Source organism: Anolis sagrei, chromosome 9, assembly GCF_037176765.1.
Source record: "Anolis sagrei isolate rAnoSag1 chromosome 9, rAnoSag1.mat, whole genome shotgun sequence".
NCBI classification, from domain to species: domain Eukaryota; kingdom Metazoa; phylum Chordata; class Lepidosauria; order Squamata; family Dactyloidae; genus Anolis; species Anolis sagrei.
In genome coordinates, this window is record NC_090029.1 from 1,351,116 (window position 1) to 1,375,984 (window position 24,869).

A 24,869-nucleotide genomic window follows, 5' to 3' on the forward strand; every position below is an offset into this window, starting at 1 on the left:
ATGATGGCCCAGGAGGTCTCTTCCCACTCTAGGATTCTATGAGGCTGGCTGGCCATCTGTCAGGGTGCTTTGAATGCAATATTCCTGCTTTTTGGCAGAATGGGGTTGGACTGGATGATGGCCCAGGAGGGCTCTTCCCACTCTTGGATTCTATGAAGCTGGCTGGCCATCTGTCAGGGTGCTTTGAATGCAATATTCCTGCTTCTTGGCAGAATGGGGTTGGACTGGATGATGGCCCAGGAGGTCTCTTCCCACTCTTGGATTCTATGAAGCTGGCTGGCCATCTGTCAGGGGTGCTTTGAATGCAATATTCCTGCTTCTTGGCAGAATGGGGTCGGACTGGATGATGGCCCAGGAGGTCTCTTCCCACTCTAGGATTCTAGGATTTTATGTTTATTATTATTATGATTATTCTGATTATTCGGGCATTAAAGTGGTATCATCTGCATATCTCAGGTTGTGTTATGATTCTATTGTGTGGTGCAACCAAGGTTGTGTGGAGAGAGTCTTCCTCTCAGCCAGGGCTGTTGTGTGCCTTTCCACAATAAGAGGGAGGGGCGGAGGGTGGCGATGATGTCACGAGCGGGCCGCCAATCAGGAAGGGGCTGGGGCGGCAGGCAGGGCGGACTGAGCCTGCGCAGAGAGGCAGGGACGGAAGGAGAGAGGGAGGAGCCCCCTGTCGGCCTCGCGGGTGCTGCTGCTTCCTCTCTTCTCCTCCCTCCCTCCCTCCTTTTCCCGGCGTAGGCTCCGCCCCTTCCTCCGCAGAGGCTCCTCCCCCTCCTCCGGGGATGCGCCCCTCACCAAGGCAGAAGAAGGAGCAGAAGGAGGAGAAGGAAAGGAGGCAGCAGAGGGAGGCGCTCCACCCGGGTGGCCAGGCCTAGCCTCTCTCCCTCCCTCGGAGGAGGAGGAGGATGATGATGGCGGAGGAGCGCCCGGCTCCCCCTCAGCCGCCTCCCCCTGCTCCGGCTCCCTCTCCGCCCGCTGCCGGCGCCGCCCCCAGCGAGGAGGGCTCCTCTTCCTCTTCCCCTCCGGCGGGGGGCCTGCTCCGGGCGCTGGTTCCCGGCTTGCAGGGCGGAGAGGCCAGCGCCCTCCAGAGCAAGATCAAGAGCTCCATCTGGTGAGTGGACATCCTCACTCCTCTCCCTCCCTCCCTCCCTCCCTCCCTCTGCGGCCTAGGCTTCCCAGACACAACAGAGAGGAAACAAAACAAGGACATCTAATCACCTCTCCACAAAAGATTGCCCCAGGCACTGACAGGCCCATTATATAGATCCCTAGAATCCTAGAGTTGGAAGAGACCTCCTGGTCCACCATCCAGTCCAACCCCATTCAAATCACTTTCCCCTCCTTCTCTCCCTCTGCGGCCTAGCCTTCCCAGAGGCAACAGAGAGGAAACAAACAAGGACATCTAATCACCTCTCAACAAAAGATTGCCCCAGGCACTGACAGGAACATTGTATAGAATGATAGAATCTCTCCCCCCCCCCCCCCCCCCCCCTCACACATCCATCCTCTTTCCCTCCTTCTCTCCCTCTGCGGCCTAGCCTTCCCAGAGGCAACAGAGAGGAAAGAAACAAGGATATCTAATCACCTCTCAACAAAAGATTGTCCCAGGCAGGTCCATTATATAGAATCCTAGAATCAAAGAGTTGGAAGAGACCTCCTGGGCCATCATCCAGTCCAACCCTATTTTAAAAATTGGAACAGCACAACAACAGAGAGGAAACAAACAAGAATATCTAATCACCTCTCAACCAAAGATTGCCCCAGGCACTGACAGGACCATTCTATACAATCATAGAATCCTAGAGTTGGAAAACACCTCATGGGCCATCATCCAGTCCAACCCTATTAAAAAAAATTAGAACAGCACAAAAACAACAGAGGAAACAAACAAGAATATCGAAACCCCTCTCAAAAAAAGATTGCCCCAGGCACTGACAGGACCATTATATACAATCATAGAATCCAAGACTAGGAAGAGATCCTCCTGGGCCTTTATCCAGTCCAACCCTATTTAAAAAAATTAGAACAGCACAACAACAGAGGAAACAAACAAGAATATCTAATCACCTCTAAACCAAAGATTGCCCCTGGCACTGACAGGACCATTATATAGATCCCTAGAATCCTAGAGTTGGAAGAGACCTCATGGGCCATCATCCAGTCCAACCCTATTTTAAAAAAATTAGAACAGCACAACAACAGAGAGGAAACAAACAAGGATATCGAATCCCCTCTCAACAAAAGATTGCCCCAGGCACTGACAGGCCATCAAATGCTAATCAAGGTGTTCACTTTGAAACATTCACACCCAGCTCCAGCAGACAAGAGTCCTTTGTCCCACCCTGGACATTTTTCCACCAATATATAAACCCTTTTTCCTACTTCCAACAGACCTCACAATCTCTGAGGATGCTTGCCAGAGGTGCAGGCGAAACGTCAGGAGAGAATGCCTTTAGAACGTGGTCGTAGAGCCTGAAAAAGCCTACAACAACCCAGTGATTCCAGCCATGAAATTTATTTATTTATTTATTTAGCAGTTTTGTATACTGGTCTTCTCACCTCTAACAAGGGACTGAGGCCTTCGACAATACAGAGGAGAAACAATCAGGCACATCTAATCACCTCTCAAAAGATTGCCTCAGGCACTGTCAGGCCATTATATAGAATCCTAGGATCCTAGAGTTGGAAGAGACCTCCTGGGCCATCATCCAGTCCAACCCCATTCTGCCAAGAAGCAGGAATATTGCATTCAAAGCATCCCTGACAGATGGCCATCCAGCCCCTGTTTGGAAGCTTTTAAACAGAGGCTGGATGGCCATCTGTCGGAGTGATTTGCTAATCAAGGTGGTCAGTTGAAACATTCCCACCTAGTTCCAATAGGAGCCCCCAGTGGCGCAGTGGGTTAAACCCCTGTGCCGGCAGGACTGAAGACTGACAGGTTGCAGGTTCAAATCCGGGGAGAGGTGGATGAGCTCCCTCTATCAGCTCCAGCTCCTGAGGCAGGGACATGAGAGAAGCCTCCTGCAAGGATGATAAAAACAGCAATTCATCCAGGCATCCCCTGGGCAACGTCCTTGCAGATGGCCAATTCTCTCACACCAGAAGCAACTTGCAGTTTCTCAAGTCGGTCCTGACACGAAAAAAAAACTAGTTCCAGCAGACAAGAGTTCTTTGTCCCACCTTGGTCATTCCACAGATATATAAACCCTTTTTCCTAGTTTCCAACAGACCTCACGACCTCTGAGGATGCTTGCCATAGATGCAGGCGAAACGTCAGGAGAAAATGCCTCTAGAACATGGCCATATAGCCCGAAAAAACCTACAACAACCCAGAGATTCCGGCCATGAAAGCCTTTGTAGTTTTTATATGTGTCGTGGTGTTATTGTCTAATGTTTATTGTTATTGTTTCATGTTTATTGCTTTGTTTTATGAGTTTATTTATTGTTTATTTGTTATACTGTTGTTTAATTGATGTGTTGGGCCTGGGCCTCTTGTAAGCCGTATCGAGTCCTTCGAGAGATGTTAGCGGGGTATGAATAAAGGATTATTACTACTATTATTCGACAAGACATCCCTTTCTTTGCTGGGATAGCAATGGGGAGGGGTCTAAATAAAGGTTTATTATTATTATTATTGTTGTTATTATTATTGTTGTTATTATTCGACAAGACATCCCTTTCCTTGCTGGGATAGCAATGGGGAGGGGTCTTCCTTCTTTCCTTCCTTCCTTCCTTCCTTCCTTCCTTCCTTCATTCCTCCCTTCTTTCTTTCCTTCCTTCCTTCCTTCTTTCCTTTCTTCCTTCTTTCCTTCCTTCCTCCCTCACTTCCTTCTTTCTTTCCTTCCTCCCTCCCTCCCTCCCTTCTTTCATTCCTTCCTTTCTCCCTTCCCTCCTTCCTTCCTTCTTTCATCCCTTCCTTCCTTCTTTCATCCCTTCCTTCTTTCCTTCCTTCTTTCCTTCCTTCCTTCTTTCCTTTCTTTCTTCCTTCCTTCCTTCCTCGTTTCCTTCTTTCCTCCCTCCCTCCCTCCTTTCCTTCCTTCCTTTCTTCCTTCTTTCCTTCTTTCTTTCCTTCCTTCCTTCCTTCTTTCCTTCCTTCTTTTCCTTCTTTCCTTCTTTCCTTCCTTCCTTCCTTCCTTCCTCCCTTCTTTCCTTCCATCCTTCCTTTTTTCCTTCCTTCTTTCCTTCCTCCCTCCCTCCCTTCTTTCCTCCCTCCCTCCCTCCCTCACTTTCCTCCCTCCCTCCCTCCCTTCCTTCTTTCCTTCCTTCATTCCTTCCTTCTTTCCTTCCTTCCTTCCTTCCTTCTCTCTCTTTCTGCCGCATGCTGCCTCTCCCCCTCCCCTGAAGCCCCCTCCCCTCCTCCCCAGGCACCGCCTTGTTGACAGCTTTTGGGGGGAGGGAGGGAGGGAGGGAGGCGCCTCTGCAGACCACCCCCCCCCTCCCCTCGCCTCATTTTCCTTGTTGTTGTTGTTGTTGTTGTTTTTGAGCCAGGGTCTGCCAGGAGGGCGAGGCTGGCACTGGGGTGGGGGTGGGGGGGGGGGCAATGACAAGTGGGGGCGTTGTCTAGGGGGAGGGGCCAGTCCTCCCCCCCCCTCCTCCCCCTCCCCTGGCTTTGTTTACAGAGTGCCCAGCAGCAGAGAGTTCCCCCGCCTCCCTCCCACCTTGCCCTCCTTTGGGTGCCAGGCTTGCAAGAAAAGCTTATCATAATAATCATCATCCAGCCTTGTATTGACACCCGTGGATTGGGGGTGAGTGGGTGGGTGGGTGGGTGGCGGCGCTGCCCCCTGCTTCTTCCCATCAGTGGGGAGACAAAATGGCTCCCCTTTCATTGGCGGAGGAGGGGGGAGGCGGTGGCAGCATGGGCATGGGCATCCTTGCCTGCTCCTTCCTCCTCCCCTCCCACTTGTCTCTCCATCCCCAAACAGGTGGGGAGGCGGGCGTGGCGGAGACCTTGCCCACCTACCTGCCTGGCAACAGGGAAGGGAGAGAGGACCCTTCCTCACCCAGGACACAAGGATGGGCATCAGAGAGGGGAGCCGCCCCCCTGTGCCATGCCTTGGCTGGTGCTGCTGCTCATAATAATAATAATAATAATAATATATTATGTACTAGCTGTCCCCTGCCAGGCGTTGCTGCGGCCCAGTCTGTTGATCTGGGAAATAAAGTAACGAGAACGTGTTGGTTTCTAATCTATGTAATGTCTTGATTCTTGTGGGTCAACAGCATTTCTTGTTGTTTCTTTGTCAGTGTTGATGTGGAGAGTGTCTGGTTTGCCCACACTGGAACATGCAACATATCATTGTCCTTCTTTAGGGGTCCCTTTCAAATATAGGATACTATATCTGTGTGTGTGTGTGTGATACTATATCACTGTGTTTGTGAATCATATCTATCTATCTACCTACCTACCTACCTACCTATCTATCTATCTATCTACCCATCTACCCATCTATCTATCTACCTACCCACCCATCTACCCATCTATCTACCTACCTACCTACCCACCCATCTACCCATCTATCTACCTATCTATCTACCCATCTATCCATCTATCTACCTACCTACCTACCCACCCATCTACCCATCTACCTATCTATCTACCTACCTACCTATCTACCTACCTACCTACCCACCTATCTACCTACCTACCTACCTACCCACCCATCTACCCATCTATCTATCTATCTATCTATCTATCTATCTATCTATCTATCTATCTACCTATCTATCTACCTCCCTCCCTCCCTCCCCTCCCTATCTACCTACCTACCTATCTACCTACCTACCCACCCACCCATCTACCCATCTATCTACCTATCTATCTACCCATCTATCTATCTATCTACCTACCTACCTACCTACCCACCCATCTACCCATCTATCTATCTACCTACCTATCTACCCATCTATCTATCTATCTATCTATCTATCTATCTATCTATCTACCTATCTACCTATCTATCTACCTACCTACCTATCTATCTATCTACCTCCCTCCCTCCCTCCCTCCCTTCTTCCCTCCCTATCTACCTATCTATCTATCTACCTACCTACATACCTACCTACCGATCTACCTATCTACCTACCTATCTAACTACCTACCTACCCATCTATCTATCTATCTATCTATCTATCTATCTATCTACCTATCTACCTATCTATCTACCTACCTACCTATCTATCTACCTCCCTCCCTCCCTCCCTCCCTCCCTCCTTCCCTCCCTATCTACCTATCTATCTATCTACCTACCTACATACCTACCTACCGATCTACCTATCTACCTACCTATCTAACTACCTACCTACCCATCTATCTATCTATCTATCTATCTATCTATCTACCTATCTATCTACCTACCTACCTATCTATCTACCTCCCTCCCTCCCTCCCTCCCTCCCTCCTTCCCTCCCTATCTACCTATCTATCTATCTACCTACCTACATACCTACCTACCGATCTACCTATCTACCTACCTACCTATCTAACTACCTACCTACCCATCTATCTATCTATCTACCTATCTACCTACCTACCTACCTACCTACCTACCTACTCATCTACCCATCTATCTATCTATCTATCTATCTCTATCTCTGGGTGGATGGCTCTTTGTCAGGAGGGCTTTGTTTACGTTTTCTTGCCCTGATGAAGCGAGTTGGATTGGATGGCCTTAAATATTTTCTGATGGTCATGGGGCTTCTGTGTAGGAAGTTTGCCCCAATTCTGTCGTTCGTGGCTTCAGAATGCTCTTTGATTGTAGGTGAACTATGAATCCCAAGGGACTACAACTCCCAAATGTCAAGGTCTATTTCCCCCAAACTCCATTTGTGTTCATATGGAGCGTATTTGGGCGTATTGAGTGCTTGTGCCAAGTTTGGTCCAGATCCGTCATTGTTTAAGTCCACAGTGCTCTCTGGATGTAGATGAACTACAACTCCCAAACTCAAGCTCAATGCCCACCAAACCCTTCCAGTATTTTCTGTTGGTCGTGGGAGTTCTGTGTGCCAAGTTTGGTTCAATTCCATTGTTGGTGTAGTTCAGAATGCTCATTGATTGTAGGCGAACTATAAATCCCAGCAAGTACAACTCCCAAATGTCAAGGTCTATTTTCCCCAAACCCCCAATGTTCACATTTGGGCATATTGAATATTTGTGCCAAGTTTGGTCCAGATCCATCATTATTTGAGTCCACAGTGCTCTACTTGGATATAGGTGAACCCTGAGAGAACCTGGAAGTACCTAGAATCATAGAATCCTAGAATCCTAGAGTGGGAAGAGACCTCCTGGGCCCTCATCCAGTCCAACCCCATTCGTCCAAGAAGCAGGAATATTGCATTCAAATCACCCCTGACAGATGGCCATCCAGCCTCTGTCTCAAAGCTTCCAAAGAAGGAGCCTCCACCACACTCTGGGGCTGTATGGCCATGTTCTAGAGGCATTTTCTCCTGATCTTTCGCCTGCATCTATGGCAAGCATCCTCAGAGGTAGTGAGGTCTGTTGGAACTAGGAAAAGGGGTTTATATCTCTCTGGAATGATGTCTAGGGTGGGACAAAGGACTCTTGTCCGCTGGAGCTAGGTGTGAGATTGTCTGGTTTCCCTACTCTGGAACATGCAACATATCATTGTCCAAAATTCACATAATATTTTGTCGAAGGCTTTCATGGCCGGAATCGCTGGGTTGTTGTAGGTTTTTTTTGGGCTATATGGCCATGTTCTAGAGGCATTCTCTTCTGACGTTTCACCTGCATCTATGGCAAGCATCCTCTGAGGTAGTGAGGTCTGTTGGAACTAGGAAAGTGGGTTTATATATCTGTGGAATGACCAGGGTGGGACAAAGGACTCTTGTCTGTTGGAGGTAGGGGTGAATGGGTTGTTGTAGGTTTTTTCGAGCTATATGGCCATGGTCTAGAGGCATTCTCTTCTGACGTTTCGCCTGCATCTATGGCAAGCATCCTCAGAGGTAGTGAGGTCTGTTGGAACTAGGAAAGTGGGTTTATATATCTGTGGAATGACCAGGGTGGGGCAAAGGACTCTTGTCTGTTGGAGCCAGGTGTGAATGGGTTGTTGTAGGTTTTTTCGAGCTATATGGCCATGGTCTAGAGGCATTCTCTCCTGACGTTTCGCCTGCATCTATGGCAAGCATCCTCAGAGGTAGTGAGGTCTGTTGGAACTAGGAAAGTGGGTTTATATATCTGTGGAATGACCAGGGTGGGGCAAAGGACCCTTGTCTGCTGGAGCTAGGGGGTGAATGGGTTGTTGTAGGTTTTTTCGGGCTATATGGCCATGGTCTAGAGCAGTGGTTCTCAACCTGAGGTCCCAGTTGTATTTGGCCTTCAACTCCCAGAAATCCTAACAGCTGGAAAACTGGCTGGGATTTCTGGGAGATGTAGGCCAAAAACATCTGGGGACCCCAGGTTGAGAACCCCTGGTCTAGAGGCATTCTCTCCTGACCTTCGCCTGCAGAGGTAGTGAGGATGCGTCTCAGGATGCTTGCCATAGATGCAGGCGAAACGTCAGGAGAGAATGCCTCTAGACCATGGCGATATAGCTCGAAAAAACCTACAACATCCCAATAATAATAATAATAATAATAATAATAATAATAATAATAATCTATATAAATAAAAATGTCATGTTCGTTTGTGGGATTTACATAACTTGAAAACCACTGGGGGAATTGACACCAAATTTGGACACAAGACACCTAACAACCCAATGTATGTCCTTCACTAAAAAAAAATTGATTTTCTCATTTGGGAGTTGTAGTTGCTGGGATTTATAGTTCACCCACAATCAAAGAACATTTTAAACTCTATCAATGATGGAATTTAACCAAACATGGCTCACAGGACTCCCATGACCAAGAGAAAACACTGGAAGGGTTTGGTGGGCATTGATGTTGAGTTTGGGAGTTGTAGTTCACCTGCATCCAGAGATCACTGTAGACTCAAAAAATGATGGATCTGGACCAAACTCTACACAAATACTCAATATGCCCAAATGTGGTGGAGTTTGGGGAAAACAGAATCTTGACATTCGGGAGTAGTATTTGCTGGGATTTATAGTTCACCTACAATCACAGAGCATTTTGAACCCCACCAACGATAGAATTGGGCCAAACCTTCCACACAGAACTCCCATGTGGGCCACAGCAACGCGTGGCAGGGGACGGCTAGTAGTAGTAATAATAATAATAATAATACTATTTGACCAGTCATATGACCATTTACACTCCCCCTGAAGGCCCAGGTTCACAGCTTGGGAGTGATCCTGGACTCATCGCTGAGTGTATAATAATAATAATAATAATAATAATAATAATAATAATAATAATACATCACACAGTCCTAGACACTTGGGAAGTGTCCGACATGTGATCCAATTCAACAGCCAGCAGAGTGATCTTATTTGGTGTGGACTCATCTTGTTGTGTTTCCAATAATAATAATAATAATAATAATAATAGTAATAATAATAATAATAATATAATAATAATAATAATAATTCTATTTGACCAGTCGTATGACCATTTACACTCCCTCTGAAGGTGCAGATTCGCAGCTTGGGAGTGATCCTAGATTCATCGCTGAGTTTATAATAATAATAATAATAATAATAATATAATAATAATAATAATAATAGTAATAATAATAATTCTATTTGACCAGTCGTATGACCATTTACACTCCCTCTGAAGGTGCAGATTCAAAGCTTGGGAGTGATCCTAGATTCATCGCTGAGTTTATAATAATAATAATAGTAATAATAATAATATAATATAATAATAATAATAATAATAATAATAATAATAATAATAATTCTGTTTGACCAGTCATATGACCATTTACACTCCCTTTGAAGGCGCAGGTTTGCAGCTTGGGAGTGATCCTGGACTCATCGCTGAGTGTATAATAATAATAATAATAATAATAATAATAATTCTGTTTGACCAGTCATATGACCATTTACACTCCCTCTGAAGGCGCAGGTTTGCAGCTTGGGAGTGATCCTGGACTCATCGCTGAGTGTATAATAATAATAATAATAATAATAATAATAATAATTCTGTTTGACCAGTCATATGACCATTTACACTCCCTCTGAAGGCGCAGGTTTGCAGCTTGGGAGTGATCCTGGACTCATCGCTGAGTGTATAATAATAATAATAATAATAATTCTATTTGACCAGTCGTATGACCATTTACACTCCCTCTGAAGGTGCAGATTCGCAGCTTGGGAGTGATCCTAGATTCATCGCTGAGTTTATAATAATAATAATAATAATAATAATATAATAATAATAATAATAGTAATAATAATAATTCTATTTGACCAGTCGTATGACCATTTACACTCCCTCTGAAGGTTCAGATTCGCAGCTTGGGAGTGATCCTAGATTCATCGCTGAGTTTATAATAATAATAATAATATAATAATAATAATAATAATAGTAATAATAATAATACTATTTGACCAGTCATATGACCATTTACACTCCCTCTGAAGGCGCAGGTTCGCAGCTTGGGAGTGATCCTAGATTCATCGCTGAGTTTATAATAATAATAATAATAATAATAATATAATAATAATAATAATAATTCTATTTGACCAGTCGTATGACCATTTACACTCCCTCTGAAGGTTCAGATTCGCAGCTTGGGAGTGATCCTAGATTCATCGCTGAGTTTATAATAATAATAATAATAATAATAATAATATAATAATAATAATAATAATAATAATTCTATTTGACCAGTCGTATGACCATTTACACTCCCTCTGAAGGTGCAGATTCGCAGCTTGGGAGTGATCCTAGATTCATCGCTGAGTTTATAATAATAATAATAATAATAATAGTCATAATAATATAATAATAATAATAATAATAATAATAATTCTATTTGACCAGTCGTATGACCATTTACACTCCCTCTGAAGGTGCAGATTCGCAGCTTGGGAGTGATCCTAGATTCATCGCTGAGTTTATAATAATAATAATAATAATAATAATAATAGTCATAATAATATAATAATAATAATAATAATAATTCTATTTGACCAGTCGTATGACCATTTACACTCCCTCTGAAGGTGCAGATTCGCAGCTTGGGAGTGATCCTAGATTCATCGCTGAGTTTATAATAATAATAATAATAGTCATAATAATATAATAATAATAATAATAATAATAATAATAATAATAATTCTATTTGACCAGTCGTATGACCATTTACACTCCCTCTGAAGGTGCAGATTCGCAGCTTGGGAGTGATCCTGGACTCATCGCTGAGTGTATAATAATAATAATAATAATTCTATTTGACCAGTCGTATGACCATTTACACTCCCCCTGAAGGCGCAGGTTCGCAGCTTGGGAGTGATCCTAGATTCATCGCTGAGTGTATAATAATAATAATAATAGTAATTCCATTTGACCAGTCATATGACTATTTACACACTCGAAGGCACAGCTTCGCAGCTTGGGAGTGATCCTAGATTCATCGCTGAGTGTATAATAATAATAATAATAATAATAATAATAATAATACTATTTGACCAGTCATATGACCATTTACACTCCCCCTGAAGGCGCAGGTTCGCAGCTTGGGAGTGATCCTAGATTCATCGCTGAGTGTATAATAATAATAATAATAGTAATTCCATTTGACCAGTCATATGACTATTTACACACTCGAAGGCACAGCTTCGCAGCTTGGGAGTGATCCTAGATTCATCGCTGAGTTTATAATAATAATAATAATAATAATAATAGTAATAATAATATAATAATAATAATAATAATAATAATAATAATAGTAATTCTATTTGACCAGTCGTATGACCATTTACACTCCCTCTGAAGGTGCAGATTCAAAGCTTGGGAGTGATCCTAGATTCATCGCTGAGTTTATAATAATAATAATAATAACTAGCTTGGGGACCCGGCGCTGCCCGGGTTATTAGAGAAAGGAATTGTATATCAAGGTTGGTCTTTATCAGTTATTTATATGGCTCGCAGTGGTCTCAGGAAGTTAGTGAAGGTACTGCGAGTCCCATCATCTGTGGTCCATCCTCCTCCAAACTGCACCAGGATGGAGAGTGGGTCATGGGGGCTCTGTGTGCTAAGTTTTGTCTTGATCAGTCATTGGATGAGGGTCACAGTGGTCTCAGAAAGTGAGTTAAGGTACTGCAAGTCCCATCATCCATAGTCTCCCTCAAACATCACCAGAATGTTGAGTTGGCCACGGGGGCTCTCTGTGCCAAGTTTGGTCTTTATTGGTATTTGGATGAGTGTCACTGTGGTTTCAGGAAGTGAGTGAAGGTACTGCAAGTCGCATCATCCATTGTCCGTCCTCCTCCAAACAGCACCAGGATGTAAAGTCGCTCATGGGGGCTCTGTGTGCCAAGTTTGGTCTTGATTGGTCATTAGATGAGGGTTACAGCAGTCTTGGTAAGTGAGTGAAAGTACTTGAAGTTCCATCATCCATAGTCTGTTCTCCCACAAACCTCACCAGAATGTTGAGTTGGCCATGGGGGTTCTGTGTGCCAAATTTGGTCTTCATCAGTCCTTCGATGAGGGTCTCAGTGGTTTCACTAAGTGCGTGAAGGTACTGCAAGTCCCATCGTCCATGGTGCATCATCCTCCAAACAGCACCAGGATGTAGAGTGCATCATGGAGACCCAGTGTGCCAAGTTTGGTCCTTATCGGAAATTGGTGGATGGTTGCAGTGGTCTCAGGAATTGAGCGAAGGTACTGCAAGTCCCATAATCCATGCTCGATCCACAGTCAAACCACACCAGGGCGTAAAGTGGGTCATGAGATGTCTATGTGCCAAGTTTGGTGTTGTTCAGTCATTGTTGAGGGTTGCAGCAGCCTCGGAAAGCGAGTAGAGGTACTTCAAGTCCCATCATCCATGGTATGCCCTACTCCAAACCGCAGTAGGATGTAGAGTGGGTCATGGGGGCTCTGTGTGCCAAGTTTGGTCTTGATTAGACATTAGATGAGGGTTGCAGCCATCTTGGGAAGGGAGTGGAGGTACTTGAAGTCCCATCATCCATGGTCTGTCCTTCTTGAAAGTGCACCAGGATGTAGAGTGGGTCATGGGGACTCTGTGTGCCAAGTTTGGTCTTGATCAGTCATTGGCGAGGGTTTCAGTGGTCTCAGGAAGTGAGTGAAGTGACTGCCAGTTCCATCATCCATTGTCAAATTCTTCCAAACCGCACCAGGATGTAGAGTGGGTCATGCAGGCTCTCTGTGTAAATTGTGGTCCTGATCCATCATTGTTGGCAGTTGTAATGGTCTTAGGAAGGGAGTGCAGATATTGCAAGTCTCATCGTCCACGGTGCATCCTCCTCCAAACTGCACCATGATGTAGAGTGCATCATGGAGACTCAGTGTGCCAAGTTTAGTCTTTATTAGTAATTGGATGAGGGTTGCAGTGGTCTCAAGAATTGAGCAAAGGTACTGCAAGTCCCATAATCCATGGTCCATCCCCGGCCAAACCACACCAGGACATAAAGTGGGTCATGAGAGGTCTATGTGCCAAGTTTGGTCCTGATCAGTCATTGGTTGAGGTTAACAGCAGTCTCAGAATGTGAGTGATGGTACTGCAAGTCCCAACATCCATGGTTCATCCCCTTCCAAACTGCAGTAGGATGTCGAGTGGGTCATGGGGGCTTTGTGTGCCAAGTTTGGTCTGTATTGGTAATTTTCTGACTCCGCCCCCTCTGGCCTTTTCCTTTCCGCTCTTTGTCATCTCGGAATCTCGGAATTGAGGCTGGCCAATCAGAGACCATATGCAAATTTCCTTCTCTCATGTCTCCGTTTCTGTCATGAACCCTCTTCTCCACCAGGGGCTCCTGTAAAGCTGGCCAATCAGAGACCATATGCAAATAGCACCACAGCGGCAGCCAATCAGAATATTGGAACTTTCAGGCTGTCCAATCAGAATGCTGGCACATACACCGCCACACTTTTGTCCTCCGCATACAAACTTTGACTTTTATTATATACATAGATAATAGTAATAATAATAATAATAATAATAATATAATAATAATAATAATAATAATAATAATAATAATTCTATTTGACCAGTCGTATGACCATTTACACTCCCCCTGAAGGCACAGGTTCGCAGCTTGGGAGTGATCCTAGATTCATCGCTGAGTGTATAATAATAATAATAATAATAATAATAATAATACTATTTGACCAGTCATATGACCATTTACACTCCCCCTGAAGGCGGAGGTTCACCGCTTGGGAGTGATCCTGGACTCATCGCTGAGCCTAGAACCCCAGGTCTCGGCGGTGGCCAGGACAGCTTTTGCACAATTAAAAGTTGTGCACCAGCTACGCACGTTCCTTGGGAAGTCTGATTTGGCCACAGTGGTCCACGCTCTTGTTACTTCCCGATTAGACTACTGCAATGCGCTCTACTTGGGGCTGCCTTTGAAGACTGCCTGGCGAGAAGGGCGTGGTACAAGTATATGAAATAAAAATTTCAAAATATAACACAAGTGAAAGACAAGGCAAAAAGGAGAGCCTGGATTCTGCCAGTCTTCATAAGGAGAGGAAGAGGATGCTCCACAGCCCTGCTCTCAGGAAGTGAGGATCCCTGCTTGCCCCTCTTCTCCCCACAACAACACTCTAGCATTCCCCCCAAAGGCAGTCAATATCAGATGGTGGTGGGAAAAGAGAGAGGTGGACTTACATTACAGGTGGGTGTCCAGGGTGAGGCCAACACCAAGGAGGCTGGGCTGACAAAGAGTGTCCAGGGAGGAGTCCTTGGCCCTTTCCCCCTAAGACCCCCCACTGCCTGATGCTTCCTCAGCTGCATGGCTGGTGCATGGGGAGGGAGAGGAGCCCCCTCACGTCATTTGGCAACCCAAAGCCAGAAGGAAAGTGTTCTGGGGATTTATTTATTTTATTTGTCGTGTCAGGGCAACCAGTCAATTGTATTACATTTCTAACAGAACAAAACAAACAGACAAAACACAAAATTTGCAACTTTGGTAGTGGATTAAATGTCCTTTGAGCAGTCTCTGTCCCCTTGGCATGCCTCTGGTGTTGCCGCAAGAAGGTCCTCCCTTGTGCATCATGTGGCCGGGCTTAGGTTGTATTGCAGCAGGTGGTCAGTGGTTTGCTCTTCTCCGCACTCGCATGTCATGGACTCCACTTTGTGGCCCCATTTCTTGAAGTTGGATCTGCATCTCGTGGTGCCAGAACGCAGTCTGTTCAGCGCCTTCCAAGTCGCCCCGTCTTCTGTCTCTCATTTGGCATCAGATTCTGGGTTTGAGCCTGCCACTTTTGGACTCTCGCTTGCTGAGGTGTTCCAGCGAGTGTCTCTGTAGATCTAAGAAAACTATGTCTTGATTTAAGTCGTTGACGTGCTGGCTGATACCCAAACAGGGGATGAGCTGGAGGTGTCTCTGCCTTGGTCCTTTCACTATTGGCTGCTCCTTCCCGGCGGATGTCAGGTGGTGCAATGCCGGCTAAGCAGTGTCATTTCTCCAGTGGTGTAGGGCGCAGACACCCCATAATAATGCGGCATGTCTCATTAAGAGCCACATCCACTGTTTTAGCGTGGTGAGATGTGTTCTACACTGGGCATGCGTACTTAGCAGCAGAGTAGCCTAGCGGAAGGGCAGATGTCTTCACTGTGTCTGGTTGTGATCCCCAGGTTGTGCCAGTCAGCTTTCGTATAATATTGTTTCTAGTACCCAGTTTTTGCTTGATGTTCAGGCAGTGCTTCTTGTAGGTAAGAGCACTTACCGATTAGACTACTGCAATGCGCTCTACTTGGGGCTGCCTTTGAAGACTGCCCACAAGCTTAGGAGGGGATGAGCTGGAGGTGTCTCTGCCTTGGTCCTTTCACTATTGGCTGCTCCTTCCCGGCGGATGTCAGGTGGTGCAATACTGGCTAAGCAGTGTAATTTCTCCAGTGGTGTAGGGCGCAGACACCCCGTGAAAATGCGGCATCTCTCATTAAGAGCCACATCCACTGTTTTAGCGTGGTGAGATGTGTTCCACACTGGGCATGCGTACTCAGCAGCAGAGTACCACAGCGCAAGGGCAGATGTCTTCACTGTATCTGGTTGTGATCCCCAGGTTGTGCCAGTCAGCTTTCGTATGATAATGTTTCTAGAGTAAAGCAGGTGTATTTGCAAAAGAGGACATGGAAGCTTGAGTTTTCATCACTTCACCTCTTGCTTTCTGGGATAAGAATACTGTACGGTGGGAAAGTCCGTGCACATGGGGTCAGGATCCCATTAATGCTAAGGAGCAATGTGTTTGTGTGTGTGTGTGGGGGGGGGGGGGAGGACATTTGACAGCTTCTTATAGGCTCCTTGTTTCCCCAATGCTGGAAAGGGAGCACCGGAAGTGAGAGGAATCTTCCTTTAAGAAAGGAAATCCACTCCTGGAAGAGTTATTATTGGAGGAAAAGGGTCTCCACTGAAACCTTTTCCTCAGCAAGCTTAATTTCCCTGTTCTGACTTACATACAAATTCAGCTTAAGAACAAACTTACATAACTTTGGCAGGAAAAATGAAATGCAAAGAGACAGAATGGGGGACGATGAGGCCTGCCTTGAGACGTGTGGAAAAGATCTTGGAGTCCTCGTGGGGAGGAAGGGGAACATGAGCCAGGAATGGGATGTGGTGGCAAAAAAAGCCAATGGGATTTTGGCCTCTATAGTGTCTAGAATCCAGGGAAGTCCTGCTCCCCATGCTCTATTCCGCCTTGGTTAGACCACGTTACCTGGAATATTGTGTCCAATTCTGGGCACCACAATTCAAGAGAGATATTGACTCTAAGCTGGAATGTGTCCAGAGGAGGCCGACTCAAAGGATCCAGGGTCTGGAGAACAAGCCCTAGGAGGAGCGGCTTAAGGAGCAGAGCATGTTTAGCCTGAAGAAGAGAAGGCTGAGAGGAGATATGATAGCCATGAATAAATACGTGAGAGGAAGTCACAGGGAGGAAGCTTGTTTTCTGCTTCCCTGGAGACTAGGACGCAATGGAGCAGTATTTCTCAACCTGGGGGTCTGGACACCTGGAGGGGTCGCATGGTGGTGTCAGAGGGGTTGCCAAAGACCATCAGAAAACACAGTATTTTCTATTGGTCAGGTGGGTTCTTCTGTGTGCCCAGGGGGGAGTCTCTCATTTGGTATCAGTTCTGGGTTTGAGCCTGCCACCTTTGGATTCTTGCTTGCTGAGGTGTTCCAGCGAGTGTCTCTGTAGTTTGCCCAATTCTATCATTGATGGGGTTCAAAATGCGCTTTGATTGTAGATGAACTACAAATCCCAGCAACTATAACTCCCAAATGTCAAAATCTATTTCCCCCAAACTCCAGCACTCTTCACATTGGGGCATATTGAGTATTTGTGCCAAGTTTGGTCCACATCTTCCATTCAATCCACAATGCTCTTTGAATGTGGGTGAACTACAACTCCAAAACTCAACTACAACTCCAAAACTCAAGGTCAGTGCCCACAAAACCCATCCAGTATTTTCTGTTGGTCATGGGAGTTCGGTGTGGGAAGTTTGGCCCAATTCCATTGTTGGTGGAGTTCAGAATGCTCTTTGACTCTAAGTGAACTATAAATCCCAGCAACTAACTCCCAAATGACAAAATCAATCCCCCCTCCCAACCCCACCAGTATTCAAATTTGGGTGCATTGGGTATTTGTGCCAAATTCAGTCCAGTGAATGAAAAGACATCCTGCATATCAGGTATTTACATGATGATTCATAATAGTAGCAAAATTAGTTATGAATTAGCAACGAAGATAAAGTTATGGTTGGGGGTCACCACAGCATGAAGAACTGTATTAAGGGGTCGCGGCATGAGGAAGGTTGAGAACCACTGCAATGGAGCCATGGCTTCAAACTACAAGAGAGGAGATTCCACCTGAACATGAGGAAGAACTTCCTGACTGTGAGAGCCGTTCAGCAGAGGAACTCTCTGCCCCGGAGGGAGTGTGGTGGAGGCTCCTTCTTTGGAAGCTTTGAAACAGAGGCTGGATGGCCATCTGTCAGAGGTGCTTTGAATGCAATATTCCTGCTTCTTGGCAGAATGGGGTTAGACTGGATGGGCCAGGAGGTCTCTTCCAACTCTAGGATTCTAGGATTCTAAGAGGCAGTGGGCGGGATCATGCAAATTCCACACCCATGGAGAGAGGAAGGAACCCTGGGGTGCCTGCCTGTGGTGGAGGAAACGCCTAAAATCTAGGATGAAATTCTCCCCGAATGAAAGCATTCCTTGGATGGTGGAGGACATTGGTAGCATTTGGACTGCATGTTAGTGGAGGGAGTACGTTTGGAGAAGTGGTTCACAACCTGGGGTCCCCAGATATTTTTGGCCTTCAACTCCCAGAAATCCTAACAGCTGGTCAACTGGCTGGGATTTCTGGGAGTTGTAGGCCAAAAACATCTGGGGACCCACAAGTTGAGAACCACTGCTTTGGAGGCTTCTCAGAACTGGGAACTATAGCCTGTTTGTGGAGGCCGGAGCCTGTCTGTTTAATACTGTTTTTACTGTTTTAATGAATGTCTTGTCGAAGGCTTTCATGGCCGGAATCACTGGGTTGTTGTAGGTTTTTCGGGCTATATGGCCATGTTCTAGAGGCATTTTCTCCTGACGTTTCGCCTGCATCTATGGCAAGCATCCTCAGAGATAGTGAGGTCTGTTGGAACTGGGAAAATGGGTTTAATTCTAAAATTACAAGACCACAACAACAGAGAGGAAACAAACAAGGACATCTAATCACCTCTCAACAAAAGTTTGCTCCAGGCACTGTCAGGCCATCAAATGCTAATCAAGGTGATCAGCTGAAACATTCACACCCAGCTCCAGCAGACAAGAGTCCTTTGCCCCACCCTGGTCATTCCACAGATATATAAACCCTTTTTCCTAGTTCCAACAGACCTCACTACCTCTGAGGATGCTTGCCATAGATGCAGGCGAAACGTCAGGAGATAATGCCTTTAGAACATGGCCATACAGCCCAGAAAAACCTACAACAACCCACTAATCAAGGTGATCAGTTGAGACATTCACATCTTGCTCCAGCGGACAAGAGTCCTTTGTCCCACCCTGCTCATTCCACAAATACATAAACCCATTTTCCTAGTTCCAACAGACCTCACTCCCTCTGAGGATGCTTGCCATAGATGCAGGCAAAACGTCAGGAGAGAATGCCTGTAGACCATGGCCATATAGCCCGGAAAAACCTACAACAACCCAGTGATTCCAGCCTGAAAGCCTTCGACAATACAGAGGAGAAACAATTAGGCACATCTAATCACCTCTCAACAAAAGATTGCCCCAGGCACTGCCAGGCTATCAAATGCTAATCAAGGTGGACAGTTGAAACGTTCACACCCAGCACCAACAGACAAGAGTCCTTTGTCCCACCCTGGTCATTCCACAGATATATAAACCCATTTTCCTACTTCCAACAGACCTCACTACCTCTGAGGATGCTTGCCATAGATGCAGGTGAAATGTCAGGAGAGAATGCCTCTAGAACATGTTCATATAGCCCAAAAAACCCTACAACAACCCAGTAAAACATTAAAATTACATAAACCACAACAGCAATTAAAACAACATCATTGGTGTCTCCATATTGTCAAGCATTGTCCAATTCCATCGTCAATTGTCACTTTCCTGTATCCATTACTCTGTATTTGTGAACGCCTGCTCAAATAGCCACGTTTTGACTTGCTTCCGAAGCGTTAAGAGAGAGGGAGCAGATCTAATCTCTCTAGGGAGGGTGTTCCATACCCGGGGGACCACCACTGAAAAGGCCCTGTCTCTCGTCCCCGCCAAATGTACTTGTGACAAAGCCGGGGCCGAGAGCAGGGCCTCCCCAGACGATCTTAAGGTCCTAGATCAGTGGTTCTCAACCTTCGTAATGCCGCGACCCCTTAATACACTTCCTCATGTTGTGGTGACCCCCAACCATAACCCTAACATTATGAATCGCCATGTAAATAATGATCTGCAGGATGTACTTTCATTCACTGGAGCAAATTTGGCACCAGTACCCGGTATGCCCAAATTTGAATACTGGTGGGGTTGGCGGGGGGATTGATTTTGTCATTTGGGAGTTGTAGTTGCTGGGATTTATAGTTAACATGTAAACAAAGAGCATTCTGAACCCCACCAACAATGGAATTGAACCAGAGTTGGTACAGAGAACTCCCATGATCAACAGAAAATACTGGAAGGGTTTGGTGGGCATTGACCTTGAGTTTGGGAGTTGTAGTTCATCTACATCCAGAGAGCACTGTGGGCACAAACAATGATGGATTTGGACCAAATTTGGCACGAATACTCAATGTGCCCAAATGTGAACACTGGTGGAGTCTGGGGAAAATACACTTTGACATTTGGGAATTGTAGATACTGGGATTTATAGTTCACCTACAATCAAGGAGCGTTCTGAACCCCATCAGTGATAGAATTGGGCCAAACTTCCCACACAGAACCCCCATGACCAACAGAAAATACTGTGTTTTCTGATGTTTTTTGATGACCCCTATGAAACCCCTTCGCGACCCCTTCAGTGGTCCCGACCCCCAGGTTGAGAAACACTGTCCTAGATGGTTCATAAGGGGAGATACGTTCAGATAGGTAAGTTGGGTCAGAACCGTTTCGGGCTTTATAGGCCAAAGCCATCACTTTGAATTGTGCCCGGTAGCAAACTGGCGGCCAGTGGAGCTGGCGCAACAAGGGAGTTGTATGCTCCCTGAGAGCCACTCCAGTTAGCAATCTGGCTCCTGTCCGCTGGACCAGTTGAAGCTTCCGAACAGTCTTCAAAGGCAACTCCATGTAGAGAGTGTTGCAGTAGTCTATACGGGATGTAACAAGGGCGTGGACTACCGTGGCCAAGTCAAACTTCCCAAGGTACGGGCGCAGCTGGCGCACAAGCTTTAACTGTGCGAATGCTCCCCTGGTCACTGCCGAAACCTGGGGTTCCAGGCTCAGCAATGAGTCCAGGGTCACACCCAAACTGCGAACCTGCGTCTTCAGAGGGAGTGCGACCCCATCCAACACAGGCTGTAACCCTATGCCCTGTTCGGCCTTGCGACTGACCAGGAGGACCTCTGTCTTGTCTGGATTCAGTTTCAATCTGTTAGGCCTCATCCAGATCGTCACAGCGGCTAAAAGGGTTATGAATACTTTTTTGGTCAACTTTAGATATAGTTTGGGGTGCTAATTCCGAAAATTGCATTGGATAGATCACACCTAGTTTCTGATACAGAACATATACCATAGTCAGCAGTATTTTATTTATCGTGTCATCAGCAACCAGACCATTGTGTTACATTTCTAACAGAACAAAACAAACAAACAGATAAAAAAACAGAGTTTGCAAGCTTGATAGTTGATTAAATGTCGTTTGATCAGTATCTGCCTCTGATGTTGCCGCAAGGAGGTCCTCCCTTGTGCACGTGGCAGGGCTCAGGTTGCATTGCAGCAGGTGGTCAGTGGTTTGCTCTTCTCCGCACTCGCATGTCGAGGATTCCACTTTGTGGCCCCATTTCTTGAGGTTGGCTCTGCATCTCGTGGTGCCAGAGCGCAGTCTGTTCAGCACCTCGTCTATTGTGTGCCCAGGGGGGAGTCTCTCATTGGGTATCAGCCATTGCTTAAGGGTTTGAGCCTGCCACTTTTGGACTCTCGCTTGCTGAGGTATTCCAGTGAGTGTCTCTAGATATAAGAAAACTATTTCTTGATTTAAGTCATTGACATGCTGGCTGATACCCAAACAAGGGATGAGTTGGAGATCTCACTGCCTTGGTCCTTTTACTATTGGCTGCTACTTATGGGCGTGTGTCAGGTGGTGTAATTCCTGCAGTGGTGTAGGGCTCAGGCACCCTGTGATAATGCGGCATGTCTCATTCAGAGCCACATCCACTGTTTTAGCGTGGTGAGATGTGTTCCACACTGGGCATGCGTACTCAGCAGCAGAGTAGACAAGCGCAAGGGCAGATGTCTTCACTGTGTCTAGTTGTGATCCTCAGGTTGTGCCAGTCAGCTTTTGTATGATATTGTTTCTAGTGCCCACTTTTTGCTTGATGTTCAGGCAGTGCTTCTTGTAGGTCAGAGCACAGTCCAGAGTGACTCCTCCCAGGGATTTGGGTGCGCTGCAATGCTCCCGTGGGATTCCTTCCTTCCCAGGTAATAATCCTCAGAGCTTGGGATGCTTGTCTGTTTTTGAGATGAAAAGCACATGTCTGTGTTTTAGATGGGTTAGGGATCAGCTGGTTTTCCCTGCAATAGGCAGTAAGAGCACCTAGAGCTTCAGAGAGCGTCTGTTCAACCATCTCAAAGCTCCCTGCTTGAGTGGTGATGGCACGATCATCAGCATAGATGAATCTCTCTGTCCCTTCTGGCAGTGGCTGGTCATTTGTGTAGATGTCGAACACGGATGGAGCAAGCACGCTCCCCTGAGGCAGGCTGTTCTTCTGTTTACGCCCTCTGCTTCTCTGGCCCTGGAACTCAACAAAAAAGCTCCTGTTTTGTAGCAGTTTTCCTATGAGGCGGGTGAGGCGGTCGTCCTTTGAGATACTATACATTTTTCTCGGGAGGAGGCGGTGGTTCACAGTCTCATAGGCTGCGGACAGGTCTATGAAGATGGCTCCTGTGATCTGCTGCCTTTCAAAGCCATCTTCTATGTGCTGAGTCAGGTTCAGCACTTGCGATGTGCAGCTTGTGCCTTTCCTGAAGCCAGCTTGTTGTGGGATCAGACATGGGTCTATTTTTCCCCGTAATTCTATGCAAAATAAGTCTCTCCAGAACTTTGTAGAGGTGGCACAACAGGGAGATTGGTCTGTAGCTTTTTGGGTCATGACGGTCTTTGCCTGGCTTCAAGATGGCGATGACTCTTGCTTTCCTCCAGATTTTGGGGATCTGACAGGATGCAGTGCAGTTGTTCATCAGCTCCAGCAGCCAGTGCCTTGCTTTTGGACCAAAGTTCTTGATTTGTTCCATCCGTAGGTCATCCAGGCCAACTGCTTTGCCATTCTTACATTTATTGAGAGCCATGTCCAATTCAGTGGATGTAAAGGGTTCGTGAAGGTTGTTGTTCTCAATCTCTGGGATGTGAAAGATAAGATCTGCACACAAACGTAGAATCATAGAATCATAGAATCAAAGAGTTGGAAGAGACCTCATGGGCCATCCAGTCCAACCCCATTCTGCCAAGAAGCAGGAATATTGCATTCAAATCACCCCTGACAAATGGCCATCCAGCCTCTGCTTAAAAGCTTCCAAAGAAGGAGCCTCCACCACACTCCGGGGCAGAGAGTTCCACTGCTGAACGTCTCTCACAGTCAGGAAGTTCTTCCTAATGTTCAGATGGAATCTCCTTGTCATGTGTCTATCTATGCTGCCTTTCCCCATGTGTTGTTGTGTTTGTTTTCCTGCCGGGGGATTGGACTCTGATGCCCACCAAGACCCCCGCAATCCCCCCACCCCACCCCCTCCTTTTCATCTCTATCTGTGGATTAACCGTCTAGACAGAAAGGTTGGGCCCGGCGGCACCTGGGGCAGGCGCCTTATTGGTGTCAGGCAGGGCAGCGGTGGCGGCGGAGTGGCAGAGCGCCGGCTGCCCACTCGGGATTTAATCTCTCTGTTTTCTGTTTTGATGTCAGATTCATTAAGGCTTTTATGCTAATCGCTTTTGTGTCCGAGGCATGGAAAGCCTCCCTGCGGCCTCTGAGGGTGGGGGGCTTTCTCGAGCCCGGTGGGTTCCTAGAAAGGTCACGCCATGTTGACATCAAGAATAGGCCGATGGAGGCATCAAGTCCATCACCCACCACACCCCGGTCCAATGGGGTCCTATGGCAGCATATTATAGGGCAGAGGGGGTCTCCCACCCTCGGGTTCAGTGGTCCTCAACCTTCCTAACGCCGCGACCCCTTAATACCCTCATGTCGTGGTGACCCCCAACCCTAAAATTATTTCCGTTGCTACTTCATAACGGGAATTTTGCTAACGTTACAAATAGTCATGTAAATTTCTGATAGGCAGGATGTATTTTCATTCTCTGGATCTTGGAAGTTGTAGTTGTTGGGATTTATAGTTCACCTACAATCAAAGAGCATTCTGAACTCCACCAGAGATGGAATTGACCCATATATATATATATATATATATATATATATATACACACACACACACACACATACACATACACATACACATACAGAGAGAGTATTTATTTACTATAGTAAAGAATAGTAAATAAATATAGTATAGTAAATAAGTATAGTAAGTAAGTAATTAAATAAATAAGATCCATCTTTGCCACGGCGTTTTATTTATTTACTACAGTATATATAGTATTTATTTACTATAGTAAAGTATAGTAAATAAATAAATATAGTAAACTATAGTAAGTAAATAAATAAATAAGATCTGTCTTTGCCACAAAGTTTTATTTATTTACTATAGTATTTATATATATATATATAGAGAGAGAGAGAGAGTGTTTCTTTACTATAGTAAAGTATAGTAAAGAAACAAATATTGTAAAGTATAGTAAATAAGTATAGTAAGTAAGTAAATAAATAAATAAATAAGATCCGTCTTTGCCACAGCGTTTTATTTATTTACTATAGTGTGTGTGTGTGTGTGTGTGTGTGTGTGTGTGTATATATATATATATATATAGTGTTTATTTACTATAGTAAAGTATAGTAAATAAATAAATATAGTAAAATATAGTAAATAATTATAGTAAGTAAATAAATAAATAAGATCCGACTTTGCCACAGCGTTTTATTTATTTACTATAGTATTTTTATATATATATATATATATATATATATAGTATTTATTTACTAT

General features: G+C 45.5%; 1 protein-coding gene across 1 annotated transcript in view; it reads left to right on the plus strand.

The window, feature by feature from the left end:
* Positions 1-755: 755 nt before the first annotated feature.
* RFX7 (regulatory factor X7) overlaps positions 756-24,869 on the plus strand; it is a 48,001-nt gene continuing 23,887 nt past the window's right edge. Inside the window, exon 1 of the mRNA XM_067471203.1 lies at positions 756-1,117. Within this exon, the coding sequence (XP_067327304.1) occupies positions 912-1,117 (206 nt within the window). The 5' untranslated portion in view covers positions 756-911. The remainder of the gene's footprint in view (positions 1,118-24,869) is intronic.